Source organism: Eumetopias jubatus, unplaced genomic scaffold, assembly GCF_037043125.1.
Source record: "Eumetopias jubatus isolate StellerSeaLion01/CBP00866 unplaced genomic scaffold, mEumJub1_p1.0 scaffold_13, whole genome shotgun sequence".
NCBI lineage: Eukaryota > Metazoa > Chordata > Mammalia > Carnivora > Otariidae > Eumetopias > Eumetopias jubatus.
The window spans coordinates 106,195,634-106,216,368 of record NW_028274819.1 but is presented as its reverse complement, the minus strand read 5'-3'; the positions used below and the strand labels follow the sequence as shown (position 1 = coordinate 106,216,368).

General features: G+C 40.5%; 1 protein-coding gene across 1 annotated transcript in view; it reads right to left on the bottom strand.

Moving 5' to 3' along the window:
• Positions 1 to 273: 273 nt before the first annotated feature.
• Positions 274 to 20,735, bottom strand: part of ARHGAP20 (Rho GTPase activating protein 20) — a 139,169-nt gene continuing 118,707 nt past the window's right edge. The window contains exons 10-15 of the mRNA XM_028105722.2: positions 14,464 to 14,642; positions 12,940 to 13,101; positions 9,223 to 9,332; positions 6,830 to 7,019; positions 5,357 to 5,471; positions 274 to 4,263 (exon numbers count right to left, since the gene is read on the bottom strand). Of these exons, the coding sequence (XP_027961523.1) occupies positions 2,408 to 4,263; positions 5,357 to 5,471; positions 6,830 to 7,019; positions 9,223 to 9,332; positions 12,940 to 13,101; positions 14,464 to 14,642 (2,612 nt within the window). The 3' untranslated portion in view covers positions 274 to 2,407. The remainder of the gene's footprint in view (positions 4,264 to 5,356; positions 5,472 to 6,829; positions 7,020 to 9,222; positions 9,333 to 12,939; positions 13,102 to 14,463; positions 14,643 to 20,735) is intronic.

Genomic DNA, 20,735 nt, shown 5'->3' with positions numbered 1-20,735 from the left:
TCTACAAAAGGGCAATATTGCTCTGATGGGATTGTTAACGCTACAGACTTTTTTTTTTTATTTAAGAGACAGCATGGACTTCATACATATCCATTATCAGTGCTTCGAAAACCAAACAACTTTAAAAGTTAGCAGCAGTTTCTGCAAGTACAAAAATACACATTTATTACATTACATATGGTAGTAAAATTTGTCAAGATATATTATACAAACTCAAAGCATTTTAGATAAAGCATCAGTCTAATATATTATAGATTGACAGAGTATAATAAAATGACACGTAGTCTGTCTTCCAATCATACAATATAATACTTTACAGCAATATTAACAAACTATTCACATTAAGTATTACAGGAGTATCTAAGGGAACACAAGAGAATAGGAATGGTTATGGAAAACCTCAGCATCTATTTTCTTCTATGATTCAAATTGGGTGGATAATTTTCTACCCAACCATATGAAAGAAAAAAAGGAGAGAACTATTATTTTGTTAAGTGGAGAAACAAGTTCTTCCAGAAAGACACTCCAAGCCGTAAGAACTTTTTTCACATCTTGCAGTTCCGACAGTAGTATGCCCTAAGGGTAAGGGGAACGAATCCCTGTTGCCTTTATATATTATACCACAAAAGATGCATATGGACACTCAGGAGTCTAAATATAGGAGTGGCTGTTTATAAGGTAAAATCTACTTCACATCTGTGACTGAGATGGCCAGTGTCATGAAGGAGCTCTTTGGATACAGAGTTCTGAGAGTTAATTACAATGCTTAGGGCCAACAGGGCCATGTCCCGTAGAGGTAGGTAGCACGTATAGCTAATACTGAAAGGACTTCTACTTTACAGAAAACATTATTATTATTTTTTCTATAACTGAAAAAATGCAACCTTTAGGACAACAGGGAAAGAACATTTGACATGAAAGTTTTCTAGTGGCTAAGAAAAATAATTTGGTATAAGTTACTTTGTGGGAGAAAGGTCCATCTAATGGTGAACTAAAGAGGCCAAATGGGTTCTAAGCAACTTCTTATAAGGAAGTAGTTACAACGAAGGAAGATGCACACCCACTCCTGATTCTATCCCTCCTTACTGGCTGGTGGGGCCTCGCCAATCCACGGAGATGACCCAGGGGATATACTGGTATAATCTTTAAGGCAAGAGAGGGGAGAAGTATTCATGGATATGAGATAAACTAATGCAATATAAACCATGAATCATCTGGGACAAAAATATGTAAAACTTCTGCACGTGAGGAAATCCAAAGCCAATGACTGTCTGAGAAGGCCTGACTGCTGCTTTGGTGGGCGTTCCATTCTGTGACTCTTTATAACCTGCCAACTTAAAATTACTCAACTGCCAATGACAATCAGAAAAGGGACAATTTATCAGTAATTTTTCTGGCTGGCTAATCTAAGAGGCAGGGCTATAGAAAAACATTTTTCAGCAAAGAGGAGCATGCTTTGGTCACATGCTGGCAACAACTTCATGTAACAGAGAAAGGACTGGTGTGGCGATCTTTTCCTCCACACTAAGACAGCGAATGCTGTCAGGAGGTCACCTTCTAATAGGAAAAGTTTCATTTCTGGAGAATGTCCCTAGCACAGGCACCTTTGAAAAGGATACCGAAATGAGCAACCTTTCCTTCTTTCTCCTCAGAGCTCTATGTCCTGGAGTCTTTGCAGAGCAGTGGAACACCAATGGAAAAATAAATCAAGGAACACAACCAACAAATAAACTATGATACTCATGGCTGTTGAATCATTCTAGTTTATTCCATTCTAGCTGCATCGATGGGCTGATTCCTGGAATCTTCCTGTGAGGGCGTGTGACTATAGAATGTCACAGAAATGCCTACTAGCTTGGATTCAGGGAAACGTTTTACATGATTTCCTTCAATACTAGACATGCTTTCTTTTTTTTTTTTAATACTTTGATTAGTGGCATTTTTCTTGCGTAGTTATTAAAAACATTCCGTGGAATGTGGATGTTTCTCCGCACCCTTCCCCTCTCTCCACAGTCCTTATTCTTCACTCATGATATCCTGGCCTTTTCAGGATACTAATCTCATGTAAGGCATGTCTCCTCTACAGAAGATGTTTTCTCTGGCTCTCTGCTAATACCTCTAAAAACACATGATGGGACCGATCCCAGGCTCTAATAAGGAAAAGCCTCCCAAACAGGTGATGAAATTTTTTAGTCTAAACTTTTTGTCAAATGGTCTCAATAAAGAGAATTCTTTTGTTGTCCTAACTATTAGCAGTGATTACCCTTATGCTACCCATCCCATGTATTTATACAAAGGGGTCATAATAATCTTGTCTTTATATCACTATTAGCCCAGTTTCTGTTCTTGTAGACATCAGATTCTTAGACTTGTCTCTGTCCTTATACACATCACATTCTTACTGTGGTTAAATGTCTTTGGCTAAATGTTGGTCCCCAGTATCGCCAACCACTGTAGGCTCTGCGTCTGGGCTGGACAGATCATCCACAGACAAAGAGCTGGGTGAGGATCTCTTACAAGGCAGAGTACCAGGAGAGCACTGCTCACTATTCTCTCCATCCTTGTATGACTTCACACGAAGCTTGAGTCTGTCCTCCACTAGGCTGAATGGAGACCTACAGTGTCTCTCTGAGTCCTGGCTGGGGTAAGAACTGTACCACTGGGCTGTTTGCACAGTTCCAAGTTCTTCAGGTGCCCTTTGGGGCATGTCTTGCTGTCTCTCTTGTAGTGGGTTGGCTTCTGATATACCAGGAGCATGTGGAGGTGGCTCCATGGGTCCTTTTAGAGAACTTACTTTCTTTTCCTCTGGTCTGGATGCCCTTGTCTTCTTTTTGAGGGACCAGTTTTTCAAACTGGCCACACCATTTCTCAACCATGTGCTTGGGTGAAGAGTTACAGAATGTATTTGTGAATGCCATTCTACAGTATCCTTTTTCGTATAAGCCAGGCGGCTGCTGGCCTGCCCTGATGAGGGACCAGGAGTTGCAGAAATGAGGCTGGAATTGCTAAAATCAGAGGAAAGCTCTTCTTGTTTTCTTTGAGCTTGAAAAGTGCAATCTATTGGAGAGGAAGTTTCAGTGGGGGTAAACACAGAGTGTTCAGAAATCTGAGAAAAAGCACTGTCTTGGGAGCTCACTGACGAGCCAGATGGGGAAGTTCCTGGGGAGGACAGGCTGGAATAGCTAGTCCTTGGGCAGATGTTTAATCTTGGGGGTAAAGCCTTCTCAGTGTTTTGGTTTGTGCCACTACTCTTGCCCACCTCGATCCCCATGACCAAACTCTGATTAATGAGCTTTTGCCCCTCCATTTGCAATGACTTGTGCCGCTTGAGATAATCTTCTTCTCCATGCAAGAGACCAGCATCATAGCTAGTTTTATGTTGTTTCTTTGAATAAATTCCCCTGAGATAGGTCAGTTTGCAGTGCTGGTCATCCATGTTGGGCTCTGAGCAGCGCCGGTGCCTCCTTGAACCCTTGAGGGCATCTGCTGTGTTTGGTGGGGAGTATCCAGATGTATCTGCACCAAAGGGCTGGTTCCTGGGATGATCCTGTGAGGATATGTGACTATATGATGCCACAGAAATGGCCACTGGCTTGGATTTAGAAAAAAGTTTCACATGATTTCCTTCATTACCAGGTAAGCTTTTCTTCTTAACATTTTTATTAGTGGCATTTTTCTTGGTATCAGTGCCTACGACTAAACTCTGTTTAAAATAGGTCTTACCCTCTTCCTGGAGGGGTTGATTCTGCTTCAGATAATCCTCATCTTTTTGTGAGAGAATTGCATCACAGCTGGATTTGCGTAGCTTTTTCTGATAAAATTCCCTGAGATAGGAAAGCTTAGAATCTAGATAATCGATGCTGGGCTCTGAGCAGCGCCGGTGTCGCCTCAGGCTTTTCGGAACATCTGCTGCAGCTGTGGACAGGTAGCTGGGTGTGCTCATGCCAGATGGGGCCCTGGCATGATCGCGCAGTGGGACCTTTGCATACACTACTGCAATGTTCACTGGCTTGGATTCAAGAGGCTGTTCCATCTGAATGTCTTCATCTTTAGAACGGTCCAAGTCAAAGTCGCTCAGGGTTAAAAGGCCTTCCACCTCAGGCTGGTCGAGGTCATAGTCACTGAGGGTTAATACAGAGTCCATACTTCTGCTACCCTGACCAAGTTTCTTTACCAAGTCACTACAAGGAGCATCAACATCCTCATTTAGCTCATTTTCCAAGCTGTCATAGGAGGAGTCATTCAGTTGGAAGCAAGAGATATCTGTCAAAAAATCAAACCACAGTTAACATTTTTGCTTACCAAAAATACATGCTGCCTTAAAAAAAACAATCTATGGTACTTAGTTTAATTTTCTTTTTATGGAGATTGTTCATATTCCTACTCTTAGAAAGGATCTTTTTCAGTCTTCCCAGAATAAAAAAAATATGTTGATGTTATATACTGAATTTATCTCAGTTCCTGAAGAAATAGGCTTTCTTAATTAAGATCTCAAAGCAATAAGGACATGTTGTTAATACCAAGAAATGGTACAAAATATAAAGGAATGAATGCCAGGTATATGCAGGTTCATGACTGTGGGTGAGCACGCACGGTTTGGTCTCGGAGGAATCATTTACTAACCCAAGCTCTTCAATGTTCACTACTTTATTTAATCTTTACAACAACCATAAAAGTTAGACATTATGGTTACCCATATTTATAGATGAAGATATTGATGTTCAGTGGCAAAAATGGTTATATGCAACTAATGAATCATTGAACACTATACCAAAACCTAATGATGTACTATATGTTGGCTAATTGAATTTAAGTAAAAAAAAAAAAAAAAAAAGAATAATTGGTCAAAGATAACTAGTAATTGGTGGTCTGGGAATTCATATTCTGGAAGGTTGGATGGTTTCAAAATCCCCCCTGGCCCCACAGTACTAGTTGTTTCTAAACTGTTTCGCAGTAGGCTGAAATGTCTCGGGGGCCACTTGAAGGAGAAGCGGGGAGAAGACCAAGCCTGCCTCTACCTCTTCAGGGACTTGTTACTCTAGTTTCAGCCACAGAAGTTTTCTACTATATATGTCAGGGATCCTTGTAAAGGTTTATTTAAAAAAAGGTTAAAAACATACCATATGATGCTTCTGGAAGTTTTGGACCTCATCTTACACATTTCTGAACCCCCACCACTGTGTTAACATGACCTGACCTATTAGCAGGTCATCCAAGGAGGAGCAGAAACCCTAGGCCCACGACTGAAGTCAGAGGTTTCCTTCACTGAGCTGCGGCAGGCCCCAGGACACTGTCCCAGCATTTTCACAGACACATGTCTGTTTCTCACAAAAACCAATCCAATTATCCACAATACCTGAGGCATTCTCTCTAGTATCACATCTCACTGAAACCTGTCCCAAGAGGGAAGTGATTTCTTCTCCAAATATCCTACAGCAATTTTCAATCAGAAATTGTATAAGCAGAGAAACCTGCACAAAAAAGGACAAAAACAAAGTGCTACTTTCCATATAGAATGTCTATAAAGCACATTTCATATATAAATCCTGATTTTACCATAAATGAAAAAGAATCCTGAGAAAAATTCATGTCTGCTTTAAAAATATACAAAACAGTTCCCCCTAAAAAACTATGATACTCGCAAGAGTAGTTTGGGTGTAGAAATTAATTTTAATTGGTGGACTAAAGTTTCTTATGGCCTTAGCTCAATGTTAACATTTTTTTATACGAATGCTACATCTTTAAAATTAGGGTAACTTGGGGCCCCTGGGTGATGCAGTCGGTTAAGCATCTGACTCTTGATTTCGGCTCAGGTCATGATCTCAGGGTCGTGAGACTGAGCCCCACATTGTGCTCCTCACTCAGCATGGAGTCTGCTTAAGATTATCTCTCTCCCTCTGTCCCTCCCCCTGCTCTCTCTCTAAATAAATAAAAATTTAAAAAAATGAAATAAAATTAGGCTAACAAAGTATTCTCTATAGGGCATTTGGGGTAAAGAAATAAACTTTCTTATTAAAATTCATGAAGTATCATTAGGTAAAGACTTATGAAATATATTTCATATATAAAAGGCAGTTGTCATAGCGTGGGAAGTGGGCATCCTCTGTGGGTTTCCTGTGAAGCAGGGAGACAGCTAGAGAGAAACTTGCATTTTGCCTCACTAGTCTCTACCTATGCGATTCCTTCCCTTAGGCTCCATGGAGAAGGTGGGGGAGGAGGTAAGATCTTACAAGGGAGCTCTGTGCCTCCACTGAGATGTAGTCGAACGTTTCCTTAGGTTCCTTGCCCCAGTAGCTGAGGCGAAGGAACAGGCAGAGTGTTGAGAGCCACAGGAACTAATATTCCTAAGCCCCTTATTAACTACCAGGCACTAGAGGGGTGGGATTTCAAGTAACTGCAGTATGAACTAGGTATCATCACCACCTCAATTTTTTAGATGAGGAAACTGGATCAAGAGAACTAATTGTATCCAAGATTGTATAACTGGCAAATGGTGGGGCTGAGGAATGGCTTGTCTAAGTCCAAAGTCCTTTTTTATTAAATCATATCATCTGCTTTCTTATATAACTCTAAGGTTTAAGTCAGTCATAGTGTTTTGCCTCCTTGAAGGTAAAAGAGAAGTAACCCAACTGCTATCTCTGTTTTGCTCAAGAAATCACCTTTCTATAATCTAACAGGATAGGATAAAATACTCAGTACACTCAAATTTATAAGGAGGTGTATTTAAGTTATTTAAGAAAATATCTTTCAGAATTAATATTAATCCTGAATTTGAGGTTCAAAATGGGAACTCAGTCACCCAGGGCATAAAAATGAAAAACTTCATTACCTTTTTTGTAAATTCATTTTCTAGTTCTGGGCTGGAGGAAGTAGGAGGCCAAAGAATGCTTGGAGCAATACACACCGCTAAATTAAATGCAGTCATCTGATTGGATGAGGAATGCTGCTCAATGTTGTGTAATATCCCAAAAAGATACCTTAGGAGAACAACATTGGCTCTCGGAAGCTGGTCTAATAGCCTAAAGACAGAAAAATGCACTCTTTAAGAAAGACATTTCATAAAAAACTTGTGTAGATAAGCAACCCTTGCTTTTCATGGGGAAACATGCCAAGCAAGAACACAGTTCAGATATGCAAGAGTTTCAGTTAATATGGTACATGCAAAGTAGGGACTGCCTATACAGAAAGAATGAAAATATGTACTGGGGATTTATTCATTTATTTTGTACACTGTCTTCACAACCCAATGAAGATGCAAAAGAATGCAGAAAAATGGCTTGTAAAAAAAAAATGCTGCCTGCCTGAAATACTGACCTGAAATTAGTGCAGTGTGTTTTAATTTAGGCAAATCCTATAACATTTCAGAATATTCTCAACCAAGACCCCCCCAAAAAGCTTTTTGATGAAATTAAACAACAATTAAATTTTAGTGGTTCCATATTTCTAAGTAGCAATACAGGAATTCTGTCTCTTGGTTGAGAACCCAAACCTTAACTATTAAGACTTTCAGGTCCATTCTGACAGCTTCTATTCTGCTCTACCAGCTTCCAATGTCAGTTTTGTCCCAAATTTCTTTTTCTCACTGGTATCACTTTCACATATAAGTCAAACTTATAATAGTACATTTCCTACTGTTCCTGTTTTGTAATTGATAAGGGATTTTAAAATTATTCATTGAAAATTATATTGACTACCATCCAGAAAAAAGACATAGATGTTGATATTCATGTTTTTTTTTTTTTTTTTTCAACAGAAGTCTGCAACCTGGGAGGTAAAATAAGGTAATGTGACTCTTCCTGCATAAATAGCACAGAGGCCTTCCTTCAGTGTGATGGACTGACACTGAGTATAGTTTTGTAAGGACAAGTTATAAAAGATATTAAAATAAACCAAGAGATTCCTGAGTGTATTCAATGGAAAGTAAGGTGCTGTCTAGAATACCCTTCTGGGTTATCTGATTTCATAGGGGCCCTATGCCTTTGAGCTATTTTACAACTCTGTAAATTGTAGACTTAAGACAGCACTGCATCTAACACTTGTCTGTAGACTTGAAAATTCTGTCTGGTGGAGAGACATGATTTATTTGCTCCCTCTTCATGCTCCAGTAGAAAAAGCCAGTTTTGTATCTACGTGTAAATTCATTTCAGCATTTCTGATGCAACTATGTAAGTTGCAGTAGTTTGACATCTTCGAACTGATGGTAACATCTAACTGGTTCTCTCATTAATTAAAGATTTAAATAAAAATTTTCACATGTGTTCATTTTATATTTGTAGAGTCTTAATTTTCCTTTTTTTTTTTTTTTTAAGTCAACCTTTAACAGTTTGTAGGATACACAGTTTTAGACAATGAGCAACAACGCAGAGAAGCTGATGGTCATTATCTCTGCTTGGCTTCCACCGAACCATAATGGAAGCATAGATAGTATGTGTGATGTGGCTTTGATTTCTGGTGTCTTTAACAGCTGTACTAAGTTCTACTGATATAAAAGGTATCTATCAATAGCAGTGTATAGATAATAATTCATATTTGAAAGTTGCTCAAGAAAAAAACTGTACTAAACAAGCATATGCAGATAAATGATATTAGGATTCTTGGGTTTTTATAGAACTGGGAGTATTGCATTTTGTTAATGGACACTTCTTTCCAGTTCTCTTATAATGCAGGAAACATTCAGGAATATGGGTGGTGAGTTCTGCCAGCAAGCTCCCTTTGCATGAGAACAGACAATGCATTCTTTGTGATAAGACGGAGGCTTTGCAACTCACTTTTCAATACTTAACTCTCTGCAGTACCTTCCTCCATATCTCTTTGGTAGCACTGATTATGCTACACTGTAATTCTTGGTTTATCTATCTACTCTACTAGGACTGCGAGTTCCTTGAGGAGAGGGAATTTTCTCTGTATGAATTCAGTTGCTGAATGAGGTATACAAGGAGCTGTCTGGTTAGTTTTTACCAAAATTAAGATCATAAATTATAGAATGAGTATATGATATTAGTTATTAGTTTAATGGGTTTCAGCTCCTATCAGATTCAGATATAGAGAAGGTGTACAATGGTCAAGTATTCTATGTTAATAAGATTAGGGAAAAACAATAATAACAATGATAGCAGCTAGCATAAACCTGGTCCTCATGGACCATCATTACTTGAATTGATAAACTTACAAAATATATTTTTTTAAAGTATTTTTGAGATGTGACTAAATTAGAATAATTACCTTTGAATTGTATTTATTTTCTCTTCATCATTTCCTTGATCCATGACACAGACCCAGTGATCATAGAGATCTGATGAAAAAATACTTCCTGGAATATTTCGTAGAAAATCCTTACACAGAAGGGAAATAAATATTTTAAGTCATTATTTTCATGCTAAATATGTACCGGGCAAATCAAAAAGCAAGCATTCCGTTGAAAAGTTAGGTCTTCCCTTCTTTGGAGTACATGGAGCTCTGTGCCAACTCTCCACGGTCGTGCGCACATAGAAACACAGGCTTTGATTTTTTTCTAACAAAAACCAGATGGAAATTGGAGTCTGGACTATAGTGGGAAAGATAAGGACAACCTGTTCGGGCTGCAGTCTCATCTGTGTACGTTTTAGCCAACTACTACTACATGACAGGGTCTGGCAAACCATCCTGAGTCCTTTTTCTTTTCCGCTCTCAAATCACCAGTTCAAAGAAATGCACTAAGATGTTTGTGAGGTTCCTAATGTGGTAGTCAGTCATGTGATCATTCTACACATATTTGCTCCAATGTGCCAGGTACTGTTTGAGGGGCTGAGGACAGAGAAGTGAGTAAAACAAAGTCCCTGTTATTTTGGAACTTTATATTCCAGTGGCATTGGTGAACAACTCCATCCAGAGGCACTCGGAGTTTCTCCTGGCATTCCCCTCATATGTTTGGAGATGGGGGAGGAAGCATTCCAGGCTCTGTGTGGCTGGGCTCTGGGGGCCTGGGACAGCATCCACATGCCTGACGCATACTCAACATGTCCCCGGTACATTATCCTCTGAGACCCTAGTCTGCTGAGACTGCCGGTGGGGCTGGGTGTGGTGAAACCAGACTAGATCACAAATAGGATATGACCAAGGGTATTTGTTGTTTGATTTTTGTTTATAAAAAGCTTAAAAATAAATTAAATTTGGTCCTGGTCCTATATTCATTTGTGTTCTAGGCCAACTCTCTCCGTTGCTTTTGGCATGGTATTAACAAGGCTAGGCTTACAAAGTCTGATCTCTACCTCAGTAAACATTTGGCAGAAAAAACTCAACTTCAGGTCTAAGCACTGTACCCATGGTCTTGGAAGTTCCTGCTTACAACATGGAGACAGGTGGAAGTCTGCAATGAAGCAGTTTTAACTCTCGCTAGAAAACCAAGTCAGCAACTTTACCTACGTGCCCTACAAACAGCAACACACCACCTGTTACTCTTGTGTCGTGTTTCTATCACTACCAGGGAAGCCGTGGCACCTGATTGTTACACTCTGCTGATTAGGTGTGCATCTTCCCCAGTACAAGCTCCTCCAGGGCAGGCACAGACCTTACCTTCTTCGTACACCTCAATGCCACACACAGTCCCGGACACAGCAGAGGTCATTACTGAACTGCTGCTATTTTTCACATGGCCACATATTGATGAGGAACAAGGGAAGGCCAACTAACTGTAACTGAGATTTTAAGATAATTTAAAGCATCTCTTGTAGTCATGTCACCTGTTACCATACATTTTTTTTAGAGCGGTTAACAAGTAGGAAGAGACTACTTCAGAGTCTTTCTCTGTTCTACTATATCTTCTATAGAAATGTACCTGCATACTTGTAATTGAGATGTGTCATCAAAAAAGTCATCTCCTTTTGGGTAAAGCTATTGAATTTCCATAATTCCAAACTAATTTTAGTTGCTGCACCTACTTTAAAAGTCAGATTTAGAAGAGGCAAAATTTGTTATTTCAAAGTGGGACAGTGACAAAAGTTCTCTTTTTAAATCTCAGTGGAAAACATACTTATGATCTGTCTTGAAGAAAAACATCATTAAATCTTAAACCTACACTTGAAAGATAATAACCCGTAACATCTCAATGAACTCTCCACAGCTGGAATAACAAGTTACGAAATGCAACCACCATCACAGCTGAGAAAGGATGTGAGCGCTGGTTCTGAATGACAATCACCAGCTCACAGCACTCAACTGCAAGTCTCTGCCCCTCCGAGAGCAGAGCCCAGGTCTTCAGCAGAACTCCCAAATTAATTTGAGATCAGATTCCTGCAGGATTAAAAATGAACTTTTCCTCAAAGGTCTAATGGATCAAAGTTACAGTGTCTCAAGCTATTTTCTTCCCATAACAGTTTAAAGAATTAAGCTTGTATTTAAGCAAAACCAGCATAAGTAAAAAATTAAAGGAAAACTTAAGTACCATTTCCAAATAGTCTTAAACACAAGAAACAAACCAAACCAAAAGCTCAAAAACTTTTGGCAGAAAATATCTTCTTTCCTGAAACCACTTGGAAGAAATGAGAGTAACACACAGTTACCTGATTACAAAACTTCAATTATTTGGAACCCATTTAACCAGATTTTTCAATCATTTGTCTTTTGCTTATTTTTGTACCAGTGATATTTCTACAATTTGAAATACAATTTGACTCCTCTAGAACCATATTTCTCGATAATAGCTTCAAAAATACAAAATTTTAAGTGTGGTGCTGTGAAGAATAGCATAGTAGGGAAAATTTTCTAAAATGTAGGCTTTAACTTTTTAAATTAAGAGATGGGAAAAAGCCTAGTTATATGAAGGGAAAAAAAGAAAAATTCATTGTGCACATATATCCACACATACATCTGGCTAAGCACACCATACATATCTTTATTGTATTTCAGAATTGAAGAGTAGTCACAAACCCTGGGCAAAATAGATTAGATGAGCCTAGCTCCAGATCTCCATTTTTTTGACTGATACTTTATTGCAAAAGTTTACAGCAGGGGTTAAGAGCAGACATGGCTCATTTGCCAGGAAACATCTGATTATTCATCAAGTCATGAAGTAAGATTCTGTAAGCAGCTGAGCAGGAGGAGAGATATGCAAGGGTCGTCTTCACCATGTTTTCCTCCACCCCTGGCCCTGGTGCATTCCAATGGGGCTGGGAGATGGGAGCCCGAGACAGGTCTGCAGAAGCTATGGCTGGGGTTGAAACCTCTGCTAAAAGCTGGTTCTGACTCTAGGTTTTCAAAACATGTGAGGCATTTTCAAGAATGTGAGGAGGAAAACATTTTAGAAGAGTTCTAACTCAACTATGGATGTGAGTTAAGTAACCATGGGGTAAAGGGTAAGAACCATAAAAAATGCCAAATGTGGTAAGGGTTTTAGAAAAGACCCAGATGTTGGAGTCATTCCTACTCTGCTTTTACTTTAAAAAGGCACTAGGGGACAGGGGAAGGCATGATGATTGTATAAGTGAATGGAATTTTCAGCGGTCTCAGTGAGCCATTTTTTGTTTTAGTTGTTAGGCAAATGTTTATTATGATAAACTCTATTTCAAAGTTTAATACAAGTTTATTCTTGAAAATTTGCCTTTATTAGGAAGGTAATGAGATTGTGACGAAGTCATCACAATCAGGATGTTTATTTTGGTAAATATGCTGTGCGTGCTTTATTTTTAATTTAGTTTAATTTTTTTTTTTTGTATGGGGTGGCAGAGTGAAGATGAGAGTGGCGTGGGATGAAAAAGTTTAAAAAGCGTATCTGACATGCCATATCATGGGCAGGGGCTTTTAAAGGCCAATGCTGGTTCTGTGAAATTTTTTTTTTTTTAACACTTTTTAGATTCTAAATCCATGATGGTTCTTTGCAGCTGGGAAAAATGTTGTAATGAGAGAAACCAGTTGTCTCTTTCCAGAGCTCCACTGTGGGGTAGATGAAGGGAGAACCTTTCCTACCTTTAAGACAGATGCTATCACAAAAACAGATTCACAGTCTAGGTGTACTTCAACTCCAGAATTCAGTTTCTCTTTTAGCTCTCTGCAGGATTTCACATTGGCCGATTGTCTGAAGATCCCTTTTGTGAGGGGTCCTTTTTGATTAAGAAAGAAAAGCATATCCTATAAGGAAAGCAAAGGAAAAAACCAGAGTGGCACTTCACAGACACAAGCAGGGGAAGACACACTTGCCCTCTCTGGCTGCAGAGGCTGGGGTGTCCCCGGGGAAAAGCACTGAAGGAGGGGCTGCTGCCGGGACGGAAGTCAGTTTGTGTTTGGTATCTCTAGGTCTCTTTCCCCTACTTATTCTTGCTATACTCAACATCTGAAACATTTTACTTTGATGGCACTGTCTTTTGTTCAATGAACCAACACTTTAAAACAAACTTTCTCTGACTGCTTCAAGGTCCCTGTAGCTGGCCTCCGTCCTTCCCTCGACGACTCTTCTACTATTCTCTAGTTCGGACCCTTCCCTTCAAATACGGAGATACTCTTGCCAGACTCATTCTCCACTTGTTTGTCTTTCTTTTTATGTGACTCCATACCTCATTCTACTTCCTGTATTTACTTCATTCTTTTAAAATCAGGCTAAAAACATCACCTCTCCCAGGAAGCTTTCTCCACTCCACTGCACTGTGACCAATCTTTCATTTTGCTTTCTTTCTAGCAAAGAAATGTCCTCTGCTTGTGGTGTCGGAAGGAGAATGTGTGTTGGGGACAAGCGACCCAAGGGATCAGAGACCTAGTTATGGCACATATTTACTCTGTGACCTTTGGTAAACTTGAGGCTTTTTAAATGTGTAAAGTAGGGATGATGGTAGTGATAACAAACGCTCAATCCGCTGTGCAGGGCGACCACGAAAGCGGCGAGGCCAGGGGGTGGCACGTGTCAGAGCGTGATGTGGGGTCAGGTCCCGTGTGTCCCGTACAGTGCTTGGATACGGAACGCTCAGTGAACGCTGCTGAGCAGCAACCATTTCATATATCAAGGACATGGTACAAACTCAGTGGTTTCATCTGACCTGTTCTATTATGAAAGGTAACTAAATGCCAGAGGATGTACAAGTGTAAACACCTGAAAAACACATAAGACACACGTCGGATTTTTAAAAAGTACAAGAATGAGTAGTTTCTGCTTCTAGAGTGATTAAAGGAGGCTTCCAGAACAATGCAGAGTTACTGAAAGGCTGTGAGAGAAATGTGGGGGGTAACAGGACTCCAGTGTGGACTCTGCCTACAGAACCAAACTCTGATTTATCTAGGCAGGCTTATGTGGCTCCTTCCTGACACCAGCAGCCTACATGATCTCTCCCCATTATGTCTCCCTTAGGATTCTGCAAAAGCTTAATCAGATTTTTTCCTTTGAAGAAATAATAATATTCTCAGCCAAAGCCAAAGCTGTGTCTATAATTTTTCCATTTAAGAATAGATTACCTCCCAGGGTTCTCCTTTCCCATTAGTGTCACAGGCCAAAACGAGACTCACCAAGACAGGTTTAGGCAGATTGTCATTCTCACAAATATCTGGCAGAGAGACTCCAAAGAGCTGCCCTGGCATAGGAGATGTTGGCGACACGGGCAAGTTATCCAGATGAGTGCTGGAACCACGCCAGAAGGCCCAGTTTATGATAGATCTTCTCCTTTTAAATGTCTTCTGACCTGAATCTAAGGAAGAAGTGAGATTATTAGGAAAACTATTTCAATTCACTTAGTCTTATTTTTATAGTGCCCAACTTACAGGATGTTCATTACTATGGTTCAAAGAGAAAAATGCTTATAGATGTCTTTTGTTACTGACAATTCAATCTAAGAAATTTCACGGTAATATTCTATAAATTAAGGAAAAGTCAAATATTTGGATTATTCTCCATCCCATTTTTGGAACATCACTGGTCTGTTTACTTGAGTTTTGGCACTGAACTTTCAAAGGCAAAGAAAAGCCTCTCTTTACTGTAATAACTTAAAGCAAAAGGTGTTTCATACCAACACATATATTATCCCATTTTAAAATGAGACGAGACATACTAAGAAGTTGAAGATTAAATCAGACCACAGTTAAATGGTGAGAAAAAGAAGGGAAGAGGGAGGGAGAGGAGGAGGGAGAAAGAGAGGAGAAAGGGAAGAAGGAAGAGGAAGGAAAACACCAAGATTTGTCTTTATTAAGATGTTCTCTAGAAACAAATAATGCTTTATTACTTGATGTCCCTCTCTACTGCTGAAAACAAAGACAGGAAGCTAACGTTCTACAATTCTACCACCTCCCCTTCTTTCCAACTGCAAAGACTTTTTTTTTTAAGTTATCTTTTTATTCTTGATGTTAAAAAGCACGTTTAAGGCAGCATGGATGGGTGCAAACACGAGTGAGACTTGTCCCTGCCATAATTAAGTTTATAATCTAATGGGAGAACAGGTCTGGTGATGGCGGGGAGAAAAGCAAGGGAAGGGTAAAGCACCCAAGGCATTTAGAAGAGTGGTAAAGCACATCTACCCATTAAGAGGGAGGGAGCGATTCTGGAGGCATTTGCATTTGATTTGGATTCTGAATGAACAAAATTTCAACAGAGCACCTGACATCGTGGCTTGCACCTTGTAAGTACTCAATAAATCATTCTCAGGCAGTAATTGAGTTGAGGAGAGATTTAGATGGAAAGGGACAGCATGAACAAAATAGGCAGAAGAAAGGTCGACGGTGAATCATGATTTTGTGAGATCACAGTGCTAAAACATTTTTGATGTCATCTGTATCTAATTTTAACATGAAAGTTGATGGATTTGCACAGGATTTGATACTTAAAAAGACAGCTCTCTAAAGTTCTTTTGGACCCCTCCGCTGCCCTCCCCTAGCCCACAGCACATGCACACTGATAACAAATTAAACTCTAGATGAAATTTGAAACTACAAAAGCCTACCTAAAGGCACCAAAGAGTGACCAGAAGAAGGTGGGTACCGGAGGTAAAAGTTCGATACCTGCAAGAGGGAACGGCATGGTGCAGCCTGTCTCCCAGTCTTAGAGCTTTTAGCCTGAGGACAGGCTCTTGGGTGGGAGGGTCACTACAATCTGGAGAAACCTGCACTCTCACTGGCTTGAAAAAGTACAGAATGGAGATGGAGGTAACCACGGCAGCTGGAAAGTGTGCGTGTGTGTGTGCGTGCGCGCGCGTGTGTTGTGTGTGCGTGTTGTGCGTGTGCATTGTGTGTGCATGTGTGTGCGTGTGTTGTGTGCGTGTGTTGTGTGTGTGTGCGTGCGTGTGTTGTGTGTGTGCGTTGTGTGTGTGCGTGTGTTGTGTGTGTGCGTTGTGCGTGTGCATGTGTGTGCGTGTGTTGTGTGTGTGCGTGTGTGTTGTGTGTGCGTGCGTGTGTTGTGTGTGTGCGTGTGTTGTGTGCGTGTGTGCATGTGTGTGTGTTGTGTGCGCGCGTGTGTGTTGTGTGTGCATGTGTGCGCGCGTGTGCGCGCGTGTGTGTTGTGTGCGCGTGTGTGTGTTGTGTGTGTGTGTGTGTGTGTGTGCAAAATCCCAGAAAGGAGGAAAAAATGCATAGTGGGGGCCCCAGATATTGTGTGTAAATTCTGCCCACATCTCTGGCTGGCCCCCCCAAGCACACATGTGTGAGGCAGATTCAAAACGGCTTGTGATTAAGACTAACAGAAGTGAGATGTGAGGCGGTATAACTTTGAGGTGGTGCCAACATAAGATCAGATGCTATTTTCTCCAGTGACGGTGCGTGGGAATTAGTCATCAAACTCTGCTGTGTGGCACCGACATCCCACAAGCTACCACAGGTGATGTTCAGTGGGGCAACAGTCCCTAACAATGGGACACTGAAGGAGATTATCTTTTCAGGGTGGAAAGGGTCATGAGTGTCAGATGCTAATTTCAAATAAGAGTTTTATAGAAGTGTTTTATATTGTTTGACTCTAATGTCCCTTAGCATTTTATTTCCTTAGAGTAACCAACTTAAACCAAATACCACAAAAGCCAAGTTGTGGGGAGACAATCAAATAAGTAACATCTTACCAAAATGCCTTCAGGCCATCATCCACCTTTGGCTTCCTCAGAATACAGTAAGCACATCATCAGTGTACGTACATCCAGGTATAAAGCTCTGGAGTCAGGAGCCCACTTAGACTCCTGGTTCAGATATTTATGTGGGCAAGTTACTTCACCTGTTTTGTCAACTTTAAAGTGAGAATATGACCTATATCTCAAAGCCTTATTAAAAGGATTAAGAAGGATAACATACGTTGAAGTACTACTTTGCAAGGGTATGGGTCACAGCAGTCTTCATTAAAACTGCGAAGACACCCATCTCCTCCCCACAAAGAGGACCCCCTCCTCAAATCCCTTCTCCATTTAGTGAAACACCCTTTGGGAAATGTGCAGACAGAAAGGAATACCAGACTGCTTAACTAAAGCACTTCCTACCCTGACATTCCCAATCTTTGCCATTTTAAAAAACAGAGAAGGAAACGAAACCCATTCTTAAACCCAGGAGGGAGGTTCCTGTGTTTACCAATGTCAATCTGCAAATGTTCCTTTAATATGTATGTTGAGCAATTGTACTCAGTCTAGTTTCCTTGCATTTAACCTGGTTTCATTATTTCTAATACTATCAGATTTGGTTTTTTAGCTTTCACAGACATCTTAGGAAAAATGCTTCATCATAAAGCTATATACCCAGCTATCCTAGGAGTGTTGACAGAGGATAAAGTAGAAATTGAGTCCTGTACTTCATTATAAATACTTTCAGCTGCAGCCATGCCCTTTGTTATGTACAACATTCAAGTTTAAAGTTCATGTTCACTCTGGGACCGAGAGAAAAAAAATTTCATTAAAGTTATTTTCTTGTAGAGCTTTCAGTGCATAGCTCTTACTTTCTAAATGTCAAAGGCTGATGAAAAAACATGCTACGACTATAAAAAATACAAGGGAGATGTAATTGTAGAGGAAACTAAATTTATATAAATCTAGCTTTACTAAACAATCCTGGCAAGATTCAAGTTAGTGTTTCTTCATGCTTAAATTAGGGATCTGAATGTTAAAAGTTACGATTCTTAAAAGTTTGTGCTTACAGATTATTATAGAAAAATAATTTTAAAAACCTTAATTAGAAATTCTATTAAGATGGAACTTGTCATCAGGGAAATACAAGTCAAAACCACAATGAGATACAACCTCATATTGCTCAGAATGGCTAAAATTAACAAGACAGGAAACAACCAATGTTGGTGAGGATGCGGAGAAAGGGGAACCCTCTTACACTGTTGGTGGGAATGCAAGCTGGTGTAGCCACTCTGGGGAACAGTATGGAGGCTCCTCAAAAGTTGAAAATAGAGCTACCCTATGACCCAGCAATTGCATTACTAGGTATTTACCCCAAAGATACAAATGTAGTGAAAAGAATGGCCACATGCACCTCAAACTGTGGAAAGAGCCCAGATGTCCATTGACAGATGAATGGATAAAGAAGATGTGGGGTGTGTGTGTGTGTGTGTGTGTGTGTGTGTGTGTGTGTGTGTGATGGAATATTACCCAGCCATCAAAAGGATGAAATCTTACCACTTACATCAGTTAAGGTAGATGGAACTGGAGGGTATTATGCTGAGTGAAATAAGTCAGAGAAACAATTATCATGTGGTTTCACTCATATGTGGAATATAAGAAACAGCACAGAGGATCATAAGGGAAGGGAGAGAAAACTGAATAGGAAGAAATCAGAGAGGGAGACAAACCACGAGAGACTGTTAACTCTAGGGAACACACTGAGGGTTGCTAGAGGGGAGGTGAATGGGGGGCTGGGGTAACTGGGTGATGGGCATGAAGGAGGGCACGTGATGTGATGAGCATTCGGTGTTATATGCAACTGAACTCTACATCTGAGACTAATGATGTACTATATGTTGGCTAATTGAATGTAAATAAAAAAAAATTCTAGCAGGGTGGAAATGTAGGAAGAATCTGAACTCACCTCCTCCCATGGTCTATAGCTATGTATGGAACCACTTTCTCTGAAAAACCCTAAAAACTGGTGGAGCAACACCTTCATACTGGGCAAGTGAGAAGGAAACTACACCAAAGTGGGTAGGAAGGGCTGAGATACAACTCACCATAAACTCCACCCCCCCACCCCGCCCGCCACCCTGTGACATGGTGATCCACAATTGGGAGGAAATTCAAAACCTGGAGCTTCTCCCTGAGGAATAAAGGGTTTGTGCCCCACATTAGACATCCCAACTTGTAAGACTGGCTGGAGCCTGAGGGATGAGTCCCCAAACATATGGTTTTGACGACCACCAGGGCTGTCACCCATGAGACCCACAGGGTTGTGCCAAACTGAGGAATGGTTCCTGAAAGGCCCATATGCAGACTCACTGGACCCACAGCCTAGAATAGAAGCAACTCTTTGAAAAGCACCTAGACTTTATGTGAAAGAGACTCATTTCCTAATTTTAAAGCATTGGTCTGAGGGGTAAGGACCCATTGTGATACTCTCTGGGGATGGAAGCTTCCTGGTCTCTGTCTACCTTGCTAAAGCTAACAGGTATGTATGTTATATACATACATTTTATAATATATATATATATATGTACATACATATATTCCTTTCTAGCAGGCACCATCTTCTACGCTTTCCCTCTGCCTAACTAAAGCTGGCAAGTGCCATACTCTCCCCTCTTTTTTAATTTTTCTTTTTATTTCTCTTTACCTTTTTCTTCTTTCTTTCTTATCTTATTTTTCTTTTTCCTTTTTCCCCCCTTTTTGGGCAAGTGCCATCTTTGCACTCCCCCTCTGCCTTGTTCCAACCAGTGGACACCATCTGTTCCCCCTCTGCTTGCTCCAGTGCTAGTATCTCCCAGAGATACACACATCTGGTGACCAGTTTTGGTGGCTATCTCCCTGGGGATGCCCAGTGATTACCTGGTACTGGAGGCCAAGGGGACCTGCATTTCTGGGTCCCATGAAACTGTAATAGTCAGACAGTTCTTGGCAGACTACCACACCCAGGGCACTGCAGGCAGCAGACTGAAACACACCCCCATTCTTTCTGTGAAAGAACCCTACTTGCCAGTCCTGGAGATTCAGCTTTAGGGGCTAGCTTCAGATTTGGCACACATCTAGAGGCTATGAAGGTGTTCTCAGGGAACAAAGGATAGGAGACACCATCTCTGCACTTCCCCTCTGCTTCCCTACAGGTCACCACTATCTCCCAGAAAGAAGCTTATACATGAATCTGGAGCCCTGACTTTTGCTATTGATGCCCAGGGGACACCTTCAGATGGCCTAGCTCTAGGGACCAGCAGGGTGTATGCTTGTGGTCCCACAGGACTGCATATATTTGCATTCTTTAAAAGCTGCTGCCTGGGGGTCTGGCTTCCAATCAGCTTAAATCTAGTTGCTGAATGAGATCCTCCCCTTTGGAACACTGACTGGTCTTGGCACACCCTCAATTACTGGGAGCCATTGATAATAAAATAGGCTTCCTGTACAATCACAAAGGTTTGAGAGATAACCAAGAGCCAGAGCAGGGTTGAATGTTAAGATTCATCTCCTACAAAGGCCAACCCTTCCAGAGTGGGAGAGGTAACTACTTCATTTAATGTATAGAAACGTGTATAGAGAGTTAAGCAAAATGAAGAAACACAGGAATATATTAAAAACAAAAGAAAAGATAAAACCTCAAAAAAAAAAAAAACCTTAATGAAGTGGAGATAAATAATGATAAAGAGTTCAAAGTAATGGCCATTAAGATGTTCACTGAAC